Raw genomic sequence first — 17,098 nt, 5'->3', positions numbered from 1 at the left:
CGATTAACGCGACAAGTGCGAACCATGCAGTATGGGGACCGTGCTATAAAAAACTCGAATTCAACATACACTTCAGGCTAATTTGTAGTGCGTTCTATGGGAGCTTATATAGTGCAGTATGGAAACCGTGCTATGAGAGACTCAGAATTAGTACAAATTGCACCATTTTTATCGTGGTATATGGAGACCAAAGAATACAACTTGACGTAGGAGTAATACGGATGAAATGACATGTATGACATTGACACTTCATTCAAAAATTGGCGCGACGCAGAAGTCAGTTCAAACATGTCAGGCATATCTAAAAAATAAAAATCGATAACAAAACTTACATTAATACCATTTTGTTATTAAGTTCTTAGAATCACTCATAGGTTACGCAATGAACATGGCCTGTTAAACAAAAAACGTGTAATAGGAAGTCCGTGTAGTCGGAGGGATGTCGGATTTTTAGCTTTGCGTAGTTTGGAAACCGTGTACTAAGAATGCCGTGTTAACAAAGGGCTGACTGTAGTACAAATGCCAATATTTTTGGCAGACACAAAACAAAGTATATTATATTTTTGTACAATTTTTTTACGGCGTGCATAGCCGAATCGGTAAGCGCATGACACGCGCATGCAAAGGCACTCGGATCATATTCCGGTTGAGTATTGTATACAAATATAAATGATGTAGACTTGAAAATGGCTTATGATTACGTAATGATAAATAAAACCAAAGTTGAACTAAAAAAAACTGTTTTAACTAAAAAAAAATCAAGCCGTACACAGCTATTATATAAAATACCTATATAAATAAATTGTAAAACCGCGTTCGCAATGTACGTTGTTAACGACTGTATGAATATTCCAAAATCTCTCTTCAAAAAGTTCATTGAATTATTTACAAGATTTTGACAATTTTTTCCACCTAGATTTTCCTACATATTTGATCTGATTTAATTATATATACTAAGAGGATTGAAATTTTAACTAGTGGTGCATGCTATCTGGCTCAAGGTAAATTGATGGAATTTCCCGTTCCGTAATTTAAAATTTTTGGAGATTTTGAAAAAAAAGATTTGGCAAATATTTTTTTGGAAATTGATTTGTACAAATGCTGTACGAAATTATATTTTATACAATACAAGTATAAAATACTGCGTTCATCAATTATTTTCTTTCATTTATTAACCAATTACGTTTGATAAATATTAATAATAGTTCGAATAAATCAATACGTATTACATGCATCATTTCATTTAGAATTTTAAATTTCCATATATGATTCTGCTTATTTCTACAGCAAGAATTATAAATTATGCATTAGTAGTAGATACGTGCTTTAGTTCTTAAAAATCACATACGTTTAAAAAAAATTAACTATCGCATGATAATAAATATGAATTTTATGTATAACGAAGATCTGAAAAAAATACATGAAACTTGTACGAGTTATAGTCGGTGGATAATGAAAACGTCCCCATAGAACTAAACCATGCATACGTTAACAAATAATAAATATAGCATAGGAATTTTCAAGGGCTTCATATATATAAAATAGCTTATAGAACTATAAAGTCTTAATCCATCCTAACCCAAAACCAAATCATTAAAACAATTTTACACCCAACCATTTGAAATCAGTTAGGATTTGTAACAAAATTATTAGATAAGAACAATTTATACACTTTGTTATACAATTAAAAATGTTTAAAAAATCTACCTTTGGTACATGTGAATGCATCACCATATAATAATGTCTGAACGAAATACACACAATGTCCGTCTCACCAAAAACAATTTTAAAGTCTTAATCATTTCGTTGTGCAATCATCAATTCCACAAAGATCGCAACAAATAATTTAATAAATCACAACACTTAAAATACTCACTTGAATTTGATCAAATATATTTTACGTAAGTCCATAAAATATTCCACGATATAGATGCATTCACCGACACAGAAGCATCAAAATCCGATTTACGACTACGCAATCCTACTCAATACCTACAAATTTCACAATTCAGGGTTACCTAATTTAGGATAAATACTATTTGTGTAATTCGACTACCAACAAAAAAATTTAATATTTCATTGCATCTGGGAATACTATGAAAAGGTACGAAATTTGAATTTATCAAAATACCTGCAATGTTTACTATTTGGATTAGTACCGTTATTTGTGTTCAGACAATTGGTCATAGATATAGATTTATTATATAAACTAGTGGTGCTCAACTAGTGGCATCGTGCATTAAGGTAAATTTCTGAAACTTTCTGTACCAAAAAAAAATTTTTTTCTATAAACTTTGAAAAAAAATGTTTTGAGGAATTTTAAATTTTTGAAAAAAAAAGATTTTGTCTTTATTTTGGAAATTTTGAGTTTTTTAACTTTCCGTAGGGCAAGTTATAGTAATGGCGAAAAAATCGGAAATGAAATTTTTTGCATATCCTTAAGTTTCAAGACCTTTTGATCTTTTTGACATTGCTTAGAAAAAATAGATGTATGAGTGTATGTTAATTACCTACCCTGCGGGAAGTTAAAAGCAAGTTCATAGAATACACAATTTTTTAATACTTGAAATAAAACCGGCACAAATGTTCTTTATCATGACACACGGCAAAGTATAATATTGGCTCTATAAATTTAATAAAGATATTCTAACGGGACGTGTTCGAGAATATTGCATTTCAGGCGAATGATTTATGTTATGATTTCTCTCAGTGCTCAACGTATATTTCTTTATCGTACAACATCTGGAATAGAAACTTATTATTTTATTAAATATTATCAAATTCAGAAATAATAAATTTATTTATAATCATGTATTACATGGTAAAACTTTCCTTAATATTTCGTCAATTTCGCTGTGTTAGATTAGAATGCATGTAGAAAAGCGCAGTAAGTTAGAATCTAATATAAAATCTTTGTGCAGCAAGCTCAATATTCGCATTAAATCATTTTTGAAAAAAATAGTAATAAAATCGATTTGAAATTTTTGTTTCATTTTGGCATATTCTTAAATTTTACTTATGATGTTTAATAACAATTTATTTCAGGAACATACATTTTTTCAGGAACAAACAAATTTTGTATATGAGGGCGTAACGTTTTTAGAATACTTAAGGTGGGGCGGGCCCAAAAATGGTTGGGAATCAATGATGTAGATTGTAGAACATATTTAGTGGTAAATATAAAATTTCAAAGATGGTGCAGCAGTCAAGTTTTGAAAGCAAATAAAATTTCGGCTTTAACCCTCCGTCGGGCGCAGCCGATCTGACAGATACAGGACCAACATTTTAGCATGTTTCTCCATAATTTGATGTCATCGAGATCTCCGTATCTCAGTAGCCTCGTTATTTTATGTCTACTATTTATTCATCCATATAAGACTGTCTTTGAACTTCGCATATTTTGCTAGTAGCAATTTTGTTAAAAAAAACGCACTAAGCCAAATTCTATTTGACGTACAAAATGACAAAAAACATTAAGTTTTTACTGTCCTAATTATTTATATAGTCTTTGTATAAACATTCCAACAGAATCTGACAATTGTTTTTATATAATTAATTAAATTATTCATTTCAGAAAAAGTAAGGTTTGTGCGTCTAGCATTTTGAGCGCATGTACGGATTTTTATATTTTGCTATATTATAAAAATAATATTGATCTAATATATATTTTGTTTTTGTTTACACATAATATACATACTCAGCATTGTAAAAGCGCAAATTAAATAAAAATATATGAAACTATGAGCCTCCTGTCAATATATTTATAATCTGTATCTGTCAGATACACTGCGCCCGATTCTGTACATACTTGGACTGCGCCCGACGGAGGGTTAATAATCTGGTTGTTTTTAGGTAAATATGTAAGAATTGATCGGATATAAATACTGAAAGCGATTTGTTGTAAAACTTTTTATGATCGATTTTTAGCTCTTGATAATACTTGATTATACTCAAGCATAACAATTCGAATGTAATTCATTTTTTATGATTTTTTGTCAAACCCCCTTTAAGCCTCACGTGATTAATGGACGTCCCCCTATATTACTCTACGCATAGATTAAAATGAGACATCTAGATATAAATAATTATTAATTTAGGTTTCCGTAAATAATTTGTTATGAGAATTTCACTATAATTTCATTTGATGTAAATATTATGCGTAGATAACAATAGTCCTTATTTTATATGACCACTTATATGATTACTAATCCAGGTGTGATTTTTCTACATTAATCAAAATAACTATTTAAACAATTTAGCAATCACAAAAAATGTCACACATTATCAAATATTGATTTTGGAACGAAATAACAAACTTATAGAATTTAAAATTAGTCGATGTTAATAAAGCAAATTGAAATTTTATGTTATCAGTTATCAAATTATTATGATCAATGTTATATCACCTGTCAAATAAAATGATATCGTTTAAGATTCGACTGTTACTAGTTACCTCTGTTACGTATAGTTCTTAACTGCCCTATATATAAACTAATTGACCATGAATAACAACTGACCTCGAAAACAAATATTATGTATAATCCACTTATTTGAAAACAATTCGTGTACAATTGCAACATATGAATAGAGCATCATTAAAAGTTTGGAACATCGCCATTTAGCTCACTTGAATTTTTCATTCACAAATTGTGCTCAGAATCCTACACACCATCAATTAGTTTCAGATTCAAATATGATATTATATATTCATGACAATGCGTATTTGTGTAATTTTTCAGTCTGCACTAGATGAGAAAGAAACATAGTTTTTTGTATGTTAATATTTTATATTCGACGTTGTAAAATATTATTTGTATATTCAACAAACAATGCATGAAATTAAAATATAATATTTATTTTAAAATGAATAACGGAATGAATAAGAGAAAAAAATGTATAAGAAACTTAGTCGACAAAAAGGATTAGGTTTAGTAAAAATAAATGAATAACGGAGAAAAATTCCAATAAAATTATTAATTTTACAATTATTAGAATGAAAAAGATGCATAACCTCATCACCTTGATTCTTACGACGTGGCGACGAGAGATAAATGGCAATGTTAAAAATTCACAACAGAAGTATTTTTTTTATTGATAGTTTTTTTTGAGAACTGTTGTTTAATTGACGAGAACTTAACATAAGTTTAAGGTATATGTTATTCAATTACTTTGTAAGATGTATTTGTATTTTTAAGTTAAATTCAACAGTTTTTTTAAAAATAACATTCATAAAAGCTCACATGTGGGTGGGGTCAGAAGGACCAGAGAATCCTTTACTCTGAATAAATTGTAAACAATAAAAATAGTAAATTGAGTTACAGGAAACAATTTTACAAGAGATAAGTTACCAAAAACGAATAATCTAGCTTAACATTAACAAGAATATAAATTTCCTTAAAATTTTATTGTTGCGGGTATAGTCTCAGCCATAATTCAGTGAAACTATAAAACTAACTAAATTAATTTGTAAAAAATAATCATATGAATAAAGCAGTTTTAGTGTTCTTCTTAGCTATAAGGAAGACTGGGTACGGTTGTGCCACTTGAAAACAAATCATCATTATGACTGAGCTAAATTCTTTAAACAAAAACTAAAGGCTGGTACTAATGTTCAACTTATAGCAAAATAACAGAAAAAGTAATTTATCTGTATACAATTAACAGTTATGGTTAAAAGAATTCGGACATAAAAACTTACTTTTGAATCTCTAATAGCATTGTGGCATCTGTTTAGATCATGTTAATGTAAGGCACTGACTGAAAGCAATAATGGGAAGTTGTTCCAACAATCATTCTTCATCTTCTCCCTTTGGACCCTATCTCAAATTCGGGACAGGTCAGTTTTTTGACAACCGCTACTATCTGTTTATTACATAGATTTTTTTCTATTTTCAAAATTAGAATAAGCAAATCGTATGTTTCTTTTATTTTTTAATACTTGAACACTACTGAGTATTTTGTTTTAATTTTTTTAGTTCCACTGAATAAAGACTAGGGCTATAGCCAAAATATATGCATATAATAATCTTAATAATGATTAATATTTTTTATTCACTTTATGTCCGATAATTATATATATATATATATATATATATATATATATATATATTAGGGTGGTCCTTAAAATGCTCATTTTCGAATTTCCTTGCTTTCAAGGGCTCAATTGGTTCTAAATTGATAAAAAACAATTCTCTGAAAGTTTTAGCTCTTAATATTAACGTTTAGATAGAGCGCAATTTAATCAAACTTCGTATGGAAAGAGCATGGAAAAAATTTTGAAAAATAAAAAAAATATTTTGGTTATAACTTAGCGATAAATGAATGAGTTTTATTCCTTCATTTGTTTGCTAAATTACATCTAAAAAACATTTTTAAAATTTTTGAAAAATTTTCCATGCTATTTCCATACAAAACTTCGATTGAATTGCGCTCTATCTAAACGTTAATATTAAGAGCTAAAACTTTCAGAATTGTTTTTATCTATTTGGAACCCTTTGAGCCCCTGGGAGCAAGGAAATTCGAAAATGACCATTTTAAGGACCACCCTAATATATATATATATATATATATATATATATATATGCGTTTCTTAGAGCTCTATTATTGAGCTTTCGTTACTTGCTTTCGCCTATTTTGTATTATTGATTTTCTTCAATGAAACATGCGTATTATCGACTTATTTTCGAATGTATTCACGCCATTACACTGAAAGCAATGGACCACCAGTTGCTTGTCTTGAGATAAATTGAACAAAATGACGGAGCTCTTTATATATTTATCGAAAATCGCAATCAAATACTTATCGCTATTCTTGCCGTATTGATATTATTCTCATTTTTATTTCCATTAAACTAAATGAATAGAAACACATTTCTATTCAAATTAACATCACAGTGTTCAGTGTCATAATTTACTAATATTATCGTTGCTAAATTATTAAAAAATGACACTAGATTTTAAATCTTTAAAAGCACAATTGGCTTTTGCAATAAATATTATTGAAAACACAAGGTATTTCGAATACACATTGATTTTGTTAATTTTCCATATTCTATAAGTCTGTGTATTACAAAAAAAACTAGCGGTGCATGGCATTGTGACTTTTAATTTTTTTTAAAAAAAATTTGAAATTTATTAACTTGAAACGTTTTTGCTTGAAACAGCTGGACCTGCTTTCGCAAAAATTTAGTCCACACGTCTTCCCGTCAATATATCGAATGTTTGTTGAATCATCCAAATCGGTTGATCCATGTTTCTGAAATCGTCGACAAAACTTTGTATCCGCACACACAGACACACATACATTCATTTTTTCGTATGCCAAAATGTTCACAAACTTCTGAAATGTAAAGATATACAAAAAGTTTCATTTTCGATTACTATAACTTACCCTACGGGAAATTAAAATTTTTAAAAAATATTGAAAAAATAATGATCACTTGTCCCGAATTTTGTTTAAATTTAATTGCATTAAGGAATGAATGCATTTTGTTGTTAAGTTTAGACTTTTTAAATATTGAACTTGAATAAAGATAAAATTACAAATTATTATAAAATAAATATATTTATGTTGTAATGTAAAATGTTAAAGCACTGCACGTATCATTTTATTTCACTTAATTTCTCAATATCAATTTCAAGCAGTATTTAATATGGCGGAAATAGCTCAGTCAGTAGCATGCCCGACTCACACACCAGAAATACTCGGTTCGAGTCTCTGGCACTGACATAGTATTGTCATTCAATTTGTTGTATTGAAATTGAGTAGAATTTAAATTATTGATTGGATATTAAAAAGAAGAAGTCAGTTATAAAGAAAATTTGATAGTATAGTATATATATAAAGATAGCATATGATATAATAAAAATAGTATGAAAATGAAAAAACATATGTTGTAGGTACGGCTAAATGCTCTAAGTAAGAGAAACCAATAAAAATTAATAAAACAAAATTCAGAATATACTATTAATTATTATTATTAATAAAAGACGACAAAAATAATGTGAATATGTTTACAAAAGTTTGCTTAAAAATAATCTTGATGGCTTTAATCAGATTTTTCCTTCAACAAAATTATCGACAATACTTATCTATAAATAATATTTCAAATTATAGTATTGTAATGCAACCGTGCGCCAATTAAGCACTTCACTCAGATAATTACTTAATGTCTCCCATTGTTATTAAACTATTTGCAACTTTTGACAATTATCATATTCATAATTTTATATTTATGTTGAGTTACAAAGTTAAAATAAAGTGTTCCAAAGCTGATTAAATAGAATCTCAGAACATCGTGAGTCAGTTATTCGGATTATCTTAACGTATTTCAAAATAAGATAAGTTCAAAAGAATAATCTGTTTCTCAAACTGAAACAATTCCAAGAGAACAGTTTTGAAATTCAGATGACGTTGTCTTTCGACATTGTCTGCAATAAGGATTTCAAAATCTACATCTAGCACTTCTTGGAATATTAGACTGAGAAATAAAAAAATGATAAATGAAATGGGTTACAATTATAGTATTACGTGAAAAATCCGGATCGGTGGAAAATTTTTTAGTGTGTCGGATGAAACAATGTAGGGGAGCTAGGGGCTATCTTTAACAGGGGTAACTAGTAACAGACGTTTTTCAATAGGATCTTAAACGATATTAAATTTTAACTTTCCGTAGGGTAAGTTATAGTAATCGCAAAATGAAATTTTTTATATATCATTACGTTTCAAAGATTTCCGAACATTTTGGCATACCTTAGAAAAAATGGATGTATGTGTGTGTATGTGTGTGTATGTGTGCGTGTGTGTGTGCGGATACAAATTTTCGTCGACGATTTTGGGAACACGGATCATCCGATTTGAATACTTTGTAAAACATTCGATTCGTATTAATAAGGAGACGTGCTGATTAGTTTTTGGCATATCGAGAGAACGAAGCGTCCGATTTGAGTAATTCAAAAAATATTTTACTTGTATTGACAAAATGAACAACTGGTAAAATTTTTGTAAAGGCGGGTCCAGCGTCTCCAATAAAAAAAGTTAAAATTCATGCCATTTGGCGATTAAAAATAAGAATTAGACATATGTACATTGTATTATCAGATATTTTATAAAGGTTATAATAATAAGTACAAATTTTCTGTACATTTATATAGGTTCCGTACCAGTATTTACACGTTAAACGACTACGCGGCGCTTACGCGCTTTGATATTTCAACTCCAAATCAGCTATGCAGCGCGATTGCTTAAAAAAAAGTTCAAATTTTTCAAAAAAATCCAGATACAAAAAAATCCAAATAAAAAAAAAATAATTTTTCAAAAAAGTCAATTTTTTTCATAAATTTCTAAATTTCTAAAAACTCTAATTTTTTAATGTAAACAAATCACACCTGGGGTTAGTTGGAACAAAACCGAAGAGCTAGTTGTAACATATATAAATTATATAAAGATTCAAGTGAAGAAGATCGAGTGGAATTTATAATTTGCGAGATGTGGGCATATGTAACTTGTGTTACAAGAGTTAGCACACATTTTATTTGTATTATGATAATAACTGTAGCTTACGTTGATTTATGATAAAAAAAAATTACATGAGACTTTATTTATATTAATTATTTTTATTAATTATAATATGTGTTGATTTATGAAAAAAATACTTATAATTAGAAACAGGTCAATTTTCATGAACATAAGCAAAGAATAAATTTTGAGAGGTATTATTGTTGTTTTTTGTCGTTACTACTTGCTCGGTAGATGTTACAACTAGCTCCAAAAACGGGGTTAATTTTAACACCGCACTTTTTCTAGAAAATTAATTGTGAAATATTGAACAATAGTTGTGGAATTATTTTTACTTGATTTGGAACAATAATTATACATCTTTATTTCGTAAAAATATAATCTGTGGATCAAGATATATTTGTTTAAAAACAAACTGTTACAATAAGCCCCAAGCTCTCCTACCTGTTTGTATATCACGTTCGTCTCGGAGGATATTTTTTGTAAAAATATTCTTTAAAGATTCTTCTATATAATCCATTGATCGAAGCGTAGTCTATGCGAGTTGAGTTTTATATTACTATTTGTTTTGTTAGCAAGTGAGAGTGGGTGCATAAAAACGATTTAATCTTCCCGGCCATTTCATCCAATTCAATTCGCTAACGCTACAGTGCGAAACCAAATGACCGTGTACCAATGCATTCTGTTTAATGCTTATAATATAATTCAGGCTAGGTATTTTCTAGGAGCTTTCGAGCGCATTGTCATGAAAATTTATTTACACCACGCGGGATAAAAATATACTCGCTATTCACAACTTGTTAAATGAGCAAATTTCGGTTACAGAAATCTGTATTAAAACTAGTTGATAGTAGCATTTTGCCTTAAGGCAAGTTGTATATGTATACATAATCATCTTAATCGATGAAAATTGAGATTTAGCTATATAGATGAAATGGTCAACTGTTTATTTCGAAAATATTCCGCTTTCATTAAAAACGATTTTCAATTGGTATCTTTGAAACATACTTATAATATCTGTAATCGTATAAATTAAATCATTTGTTTAAGACATTTTATTTCATGTTTCTCTTGTGAAAATGTATTTTATTCGATCGTGAACGTGAACTGTAATCAGTAGCTACCAACGAAATAGTACAGAACGTGCAAATAAAATGCTTCGGCATAGATTCTGATTAGAATCGCTAATGAAAATTCTAAATTTTCGTGTTTTTTTTATAACTTATCTGCTTATTGTAGGCTATGATATTTTAGTTAGTTATTTCAGACTATAAAATCAATTGTACAAAATTGTGGGCTAAAGCGTGAACGAAAATTTTTACACCATTTTGCTAATTACAAAGAAACGGTTCGGCCGATCCATTCCACAAAACTAATCGGTGATAGTCCTTATCGAGATACATCGAATAGTTTTTAAATTTTTAAAATCTGTCCAGTCATTTTTAAGAAAACGTCGGCGACAGGTCGGCTCACATACATACATACACATGCGCACACATACTTTTCCTAAATTTTGTCTCATTCGATTTAGAATGACTTGAAACGCCGAGAAAACATAAAATTAGCAAATCGGATTTTTTTTGCCAAAAAAAACTCCTTCGGAAAGATATTAAACGCCTCTTATAGACTTGTTATTGGATGTGTAATAAGACTAAGCTATAAAAACAAAGAAACAACATTAGACCAATTTTTAGGTAAAATTTTTAATGTTTTATAATAATAAAATGAAATCCATATTAGCATGTGAAAACAAAAGTTGGCTTAAATTTACATCCAACAAAAAGTGGTACTTTATCGACAGCAATTTAGTTAATTTAGGAGCATAAAAATTACACGTAAAAGTACCAAATCAGACTAGTATAGTAGTATAAACGCATTGATTTATACAATATTCATATTTTGTGTTGCAAATAGCGCTTTGCTCTAAACATCACAAAACCCAGAATATTATATTTAAAAAAAAGTAAATACTTACGATATTATAAGAGCTAATATAAAAAGTAAAGTTTATTCATTGGTTTCGATCGAAAATACTACAAGGTTTATAGTTCTCAATACACTAATGATATAAAAAAATATAACTTAAAAAATAAAAATATTGAATAAATTGTCAGACGAACAGAAAAATATTTTAATTGTGGTTTTGAGGTATATTTAAATCATAGGTTTTTAACATAAAGTACATAATATAAATATATAAATACTTTTCGAATATGAAAAACGAAAATTATGTTTCGCGATTTATATTAAACAAAATTTTATGTATTTATTAATTAAAACATGTACATTCATAAAATGGAGAAATGAGACATATGAATGAATAATTTTATATTTGTTTTCAAATATGAAGTTGTAATAATACAATAGACTCTCTATAAACTATTCAGAAATGGAATTTTCGAAATTATAATTAGATAATAATTTTAGATTTAATAATAGATTTTGTAGTTATAAATTAATTAATATTCGCAAGTATTTCACCGTAGGCGTAACAAACCACTCGTTGAATTCATACATATTATAATAGAATGAATTATACGTAATACATAATAACATGGAGTGCACTCCAACTAGTTCAGTTGTTGAATTCGTTATTGAATGAAAGTTCTTGATTTTAACAGAAGTGTTTATGTGCTCTATATGATGGATCAAATGTATATGAGTTTGTTAATTTTAGTATCCTTTCACATATTTTGTATATTTATTACACATTTATCGTAGCTTTATCCACTAAGTTTCTTCAGTTCGTGTTTGCTTGATGTCTGACTGTTATGGTAAGTGTGAGAGCAACTGATCTTCTATTCATTTGTAGATATTTTGTTTATATAAACACTATAATTTTATGCATATACTATTATTAAGCCGTCTGGCTTTATTTGTTTCTAGACACAATTTAATCTAAAACAACTAAACATGCAGCAAAACCATTAAGCAATGAGTATATCCAGTGGCGTATTTACTTTAACTAACAAGTCCTTTGCTACTCGAGGCGTTATGCAAGTATTAAGACGATGAAATCTTAAGCCTTTACATAGTAGCCTTTCATTAATATTATATTATTTATTTAACTATTTTTTTTAACTAATTTAAAATTTTTACTAATCTTGAAAATAAAATAAAACTTTTGTGGTGTAAGATCAATAAAAACTTTCGTAGTTGTTTTGTAATTGGACGACAAATACCAAAAAATAATGAAATTTTTTTAGAATTTAGAAATAATATTTCTGACAAAACACCAGTTAATAGACAACTGTTTTTTACTGATTAATAATTTGCGATCAATCATATATTAATTTTATTAGTATATATATTAATATTTTTTATGTACTTTCATTTGCGAACTAACTCACATTTAATTAGATAGACTTTCTTTATTTGCTGCGCTAATAATGATTGATAAATAATGTTAATATTGAATAGAATTTGTTAGGTAAAAAAATTTAATTCAATATATAAACATATTAAATATATTAATAAATATTAAATAAACTTTAACTTGCTTGTAAAAACTTCAAATAAAATTTTAGATATTTTATAAAATAAGTTTGAAAGGTAATTTTCAAGAGCAATCCATAAAATGTTTTATGAAATGGATGGGCCAATTCCGTCACAAAATAGACTAATGTTATAGCGATACTAAATGGTACCTACTAAAAACTAGCAAAATGCTATGTATTTGCTGGATAATCAGGCGTTTTAGATGTAAAACCTAACTTAGAAAACGCACTAACATCAAAAAAATTCTTATCCTAAGTACATCTTTGTGATGTGCCATGCAAGAAGTTAGATTTTTTGTGTAAAACGAAAGTGACCATGCATACCGGTTTGGCTGGGATATTCCTGGATTTCCACCTTGTGTCCCGGGTTTAGATCTTTTGTCCCGGTTTTCAAAAAGTACTTGATCCATTGATACAATACAATTACAACTATCCATCAAATATCTGAAAATGATATAAAATGTTACAAGACAACGAATATGTTCATGTGAATCAATACGTTATGAATGAAAAATTGCCAAATACAAAATACCAAAAGCGGCTTAAAATAGCTTTTTACATTAACAAATTCGAACTTTTACTTTTAATTTCATAAAAATTAACACAAAAATTGAAACAAACAGGCAAGTACTAACTTCTCCAAAATTTGCTGCCTGGTTGCTGCAAATTCGCTGTCGCGGTTTTGACTTAAAAAAAATATGATCACCTTAGTAAAACGCCTAATTTCACAAAACAATAAATAGTATTTAGATAGTACTTAGTACCCTTTTATATGAAAAAAAGCAGCATAACATAGTGTTGTCATAACATTGGTCTATTTTACGCCAAAATCGGCCCACCCATTTTATGGATTGCCATTGAAATTTACCTTTCAATATAATATCTAAAATTTTGGTTTAAACTACCTAAAATTTTGGTTTTGGGCAATGAATTATAATTTTTTACTTAACTAATTCTATTCAATATAAACATGTTTTATACAGTCAATCAATCAATTTTACGACAGAATTGACCCAGGAATGTATAAGAATTAAATACGCGATAAGTGCACTTACTTCCGCAAAATACAAGATCACTATTTTTTATCCTATGGGCAGGGTTTGGTTAATTTTCACTTATATCATCGATAAGGAAGTGCTTTCTAAAAACCAATATACGCCACTGAGTACATTCTACATCTCAGGTTCTACCAATAATTCTATTGAACAATTATTTTCCTGCAGGTTTGTGCGTCCGTCTAACATTGAGTTAGACCGGCACCAGCACGCTCACATACACCATCACCATTCGCATTCGGTGCACGGTGGCAGCGGTTCACTTGGCGGACGAGAGAGCGCCGCTGGAGGTGAGTCATAAATAATTGACATTTCACGATTCTAAAAGCTTTTTACGTGTCTAATCCTATAAGGAATAGCTTTTTTTCTTCTTAGATATTTCTATCCGATATCTATACGTTACTTTTACCTCGTAAACGTCTTCTCGGCTTTCTTAATTTAATTTTGTGGCGGTTTTTATCTCAACGATGGACATGAAGGAGTTTTATTTACCATTTACTGCAGTTCCACTAACTATGGATACACAAAAATTTATTGCATAAGAATATTCGTCAATTTAAAAAATATATATTTTATTTTTAACGAATGTATGAATATATCAATTTTTTTATGGTACAATATAATTGAGTACATATTTTTCTACCCTAGGGTTATATACATTTCCAACATTTGTTTCTATTGCCATAAATAAAAATAATTAAAATAACTAGATGTACATGTAACAAAAAAACTGTTAGTAGTAAATATCATAGTTTAATTTTTATTTCTGATTTACGTATGTTGGTTATATACCTATTTTTACTGAAGTGGGTCAATTTGTCTCATGCAAGAAGATGAAAGTTTTTCAAAAAAAATAGTGCGAAGCCAATTCAAATAAAATATTTATTATGAAAAAATATGGAAAACATTTTTTACTATTTGATCAAGTACATGAATGCCAAAATCAGTGCTATGGAACAATTTTTTTTGTTCCATTTCAATTTCAAATTTTATGTTTCGTAATTAGTATCTAAACGTTCTAAGATCTATACAATTGTACCAAAGTAGGTTTTTTGCACTAATAGTTGTGGAAAATTATTTTTTAAAAACAAACTCTTTTAAAATGTATAAAAACTGTCTTAAAATCGGATCATTTATAAAAGACAACATGTCATGATATTTTTTTGTTTTTATGCTTTTTTATTAAGGCTGACTTAAATTTCCACACAGTAAATATGTAAATTATATTTTGTCCACAGATTAAGTATGGCTCTTTAAGCTTAATTACTAAAATTTCGCCCAAGGAAATATTTGGTCCTCGGATTTTATCTTTGCCTTCTTATATCAAATTTCAAACAGAATTTTTTGCCAAATTTGGCTTATTTTGTACCTACTGCGTGAATTAGCATCTAGTTTTAGTAGACAATAATTGCTCATTGATCGCTGTATTTGCGTCAGGTTTGTAAGTAACCATTTTTTATACATCTTTTCTATATTCTTGAAATCATGGTAAACTCCGTATTTTATATAGTTTTCGATTCCGACAAATACTTTCACAAATAAATTACAATATTACCTTTGTGGATCCGTTTTTCTGGAAAAAAAACCTTTAAACCATTTTTTGAGTCAAATTGGCTCACGCCTTGTAAATGGATATACCTTATTCAAAAATGCGAAATGAAGGGGTCTGCGAGAAATTGGAAAGAAAGTTTGAGAAAACTTTCAGAAACCACTGTATGCTTATACAAATAATATTACAGTCTTATGTGTATTAAGCGATCAAATTTTTATTGAGTCAAGTTCGGCTTGGTCCGTAAATTTAGCGTTAATAGAATGTTTTATGAATTGCGCGTTACACGAAAACAAAAGGTGCCAATTGTAAGTGATTCTTCATATTCATAAAATTACATACTTTCTATTACATGAACTGCGTAAAAGATGGCTAACAAATATTAAATAAAACTCAGCCAAAGCCACAGTAATTTTGAAGATTAAAGGTTTCCATCTCAAACTAAAAATTGTATTTTTTCATTAAACTGTACCTCCAATTTACGTTTAATGAGTCGATATCACTAAATTAGGCCTCCATACTGTGGATACTATATCTAATAATAAATAAAATACAAAGTACAGAATGATAATCAAAAGTTTTAGCTCGTACTCATACTTTGCATTCTTGAACCTGATCAGAGCTTCTAAAATAAGGATTCAAATAACATTTCGAAAAGAGTACGACATTTATCTGGAGGCAAAATGTCTGTCGAAGACAGTTGGTCCTCTCTGAACTCTTGATTTCAGAAACCTTTTCAAATTATATATATATATATATATATATATATATATATATGAGACAAAATATTTAGGGCAACATCAAATAAATATTGAAAAAATTTCTAAAATCGTTTTTATATTTTCATATGTTACGGCATAAAATGAAAATTGCAAATTAAAAGAAACAGAATACAAATATATATATATATATATATATATATATATATATATAATATTTTATAAAGAAAGCCTGTATTGCTACACAACTATGCAATTATAGTTTAACTTGCAATTAATTTTAAATTTTTATACTGTGTATTACTTTTTCCAATTTTTTGACTGTTTTATTTTATCTTTAATTTAAATAATAATATATATTATTTAATTTAAAAAAAAACTTCAAGATATTATTTAATATATTTATGACTAACTTAGTATACCATACTTGCATTTGTATACATTACTGTAGCATGAATAGTAATCCTATACCGATATACTATTATTATGTATATTTTTTATCAATCTATATTTTATTTATTTAGTGGTCTTAATAATTAATATTAATAATTAATAAATTATTAATGATGATTAAATCATATAATATACTTGTGCAATATATAAATAATATATATTTAATTATATAAAAATATAGTTATTATACATATACATATAAATATATAATTATTCAAAATATAAATGTATATATCTTGTGTTTTATTAAAAATGTTTTAATTTATCAAGACGCGCGGCGAGCAATGCTGTTGCTAGTCGTTGCGAAT

The 17,098-nt window shown here is 28.1% G+C and overlaps 1 protein-coding gene across 1 annotated transcript in view; it reads left to right on the top strand.

The window, feature by feature from the left end:
* Positions 1–17,098, top strand: part of LOC113375165 (neuronal acetylcholine receptor subunit alpha-7) — a 204,013-nt gene that overhangs the window by 181,043 nt on the left and 5,872 nt on the right. The window contains exons 10-11 of the mRNA XM_026615116.1: positions 14,445–14,467; positions 16,297–16,317. Of these exons, the coding sequence (XP_026470901.1) occupies positions 14,445–14,467; positions 16,297–16,317 (44 nt within the window). The remainder of the gene's footprint in view (positions 1–14,444; positions 14,468–16,296; positions 16,318–17,098) is intronic.

Source organism: Ctenocephalides felis, unplaced genomic scaffold, assembly GCF_003426905.1.
Source record: "Ctenocephalides felis isolate EL2017-DRISC unplaced genomic scaffold, ASM342690v1 CF-g0.4_SCAFFOLD_01886, whole genome shotgun sequence".
NCBI classification, from domain to species: domain Eukaryota; kingdom Metazoa; phylum Arthropoda; class Insecta; order Siphonaptera; family Pulicidae; genus Ctenocephalides; species Ctenocephalides felis.
The sequence above is the reverse complement of the archived record's forward strand: the minus strand, read 5'-3'. Positions and strand labels throughout refer to the sequence as shown.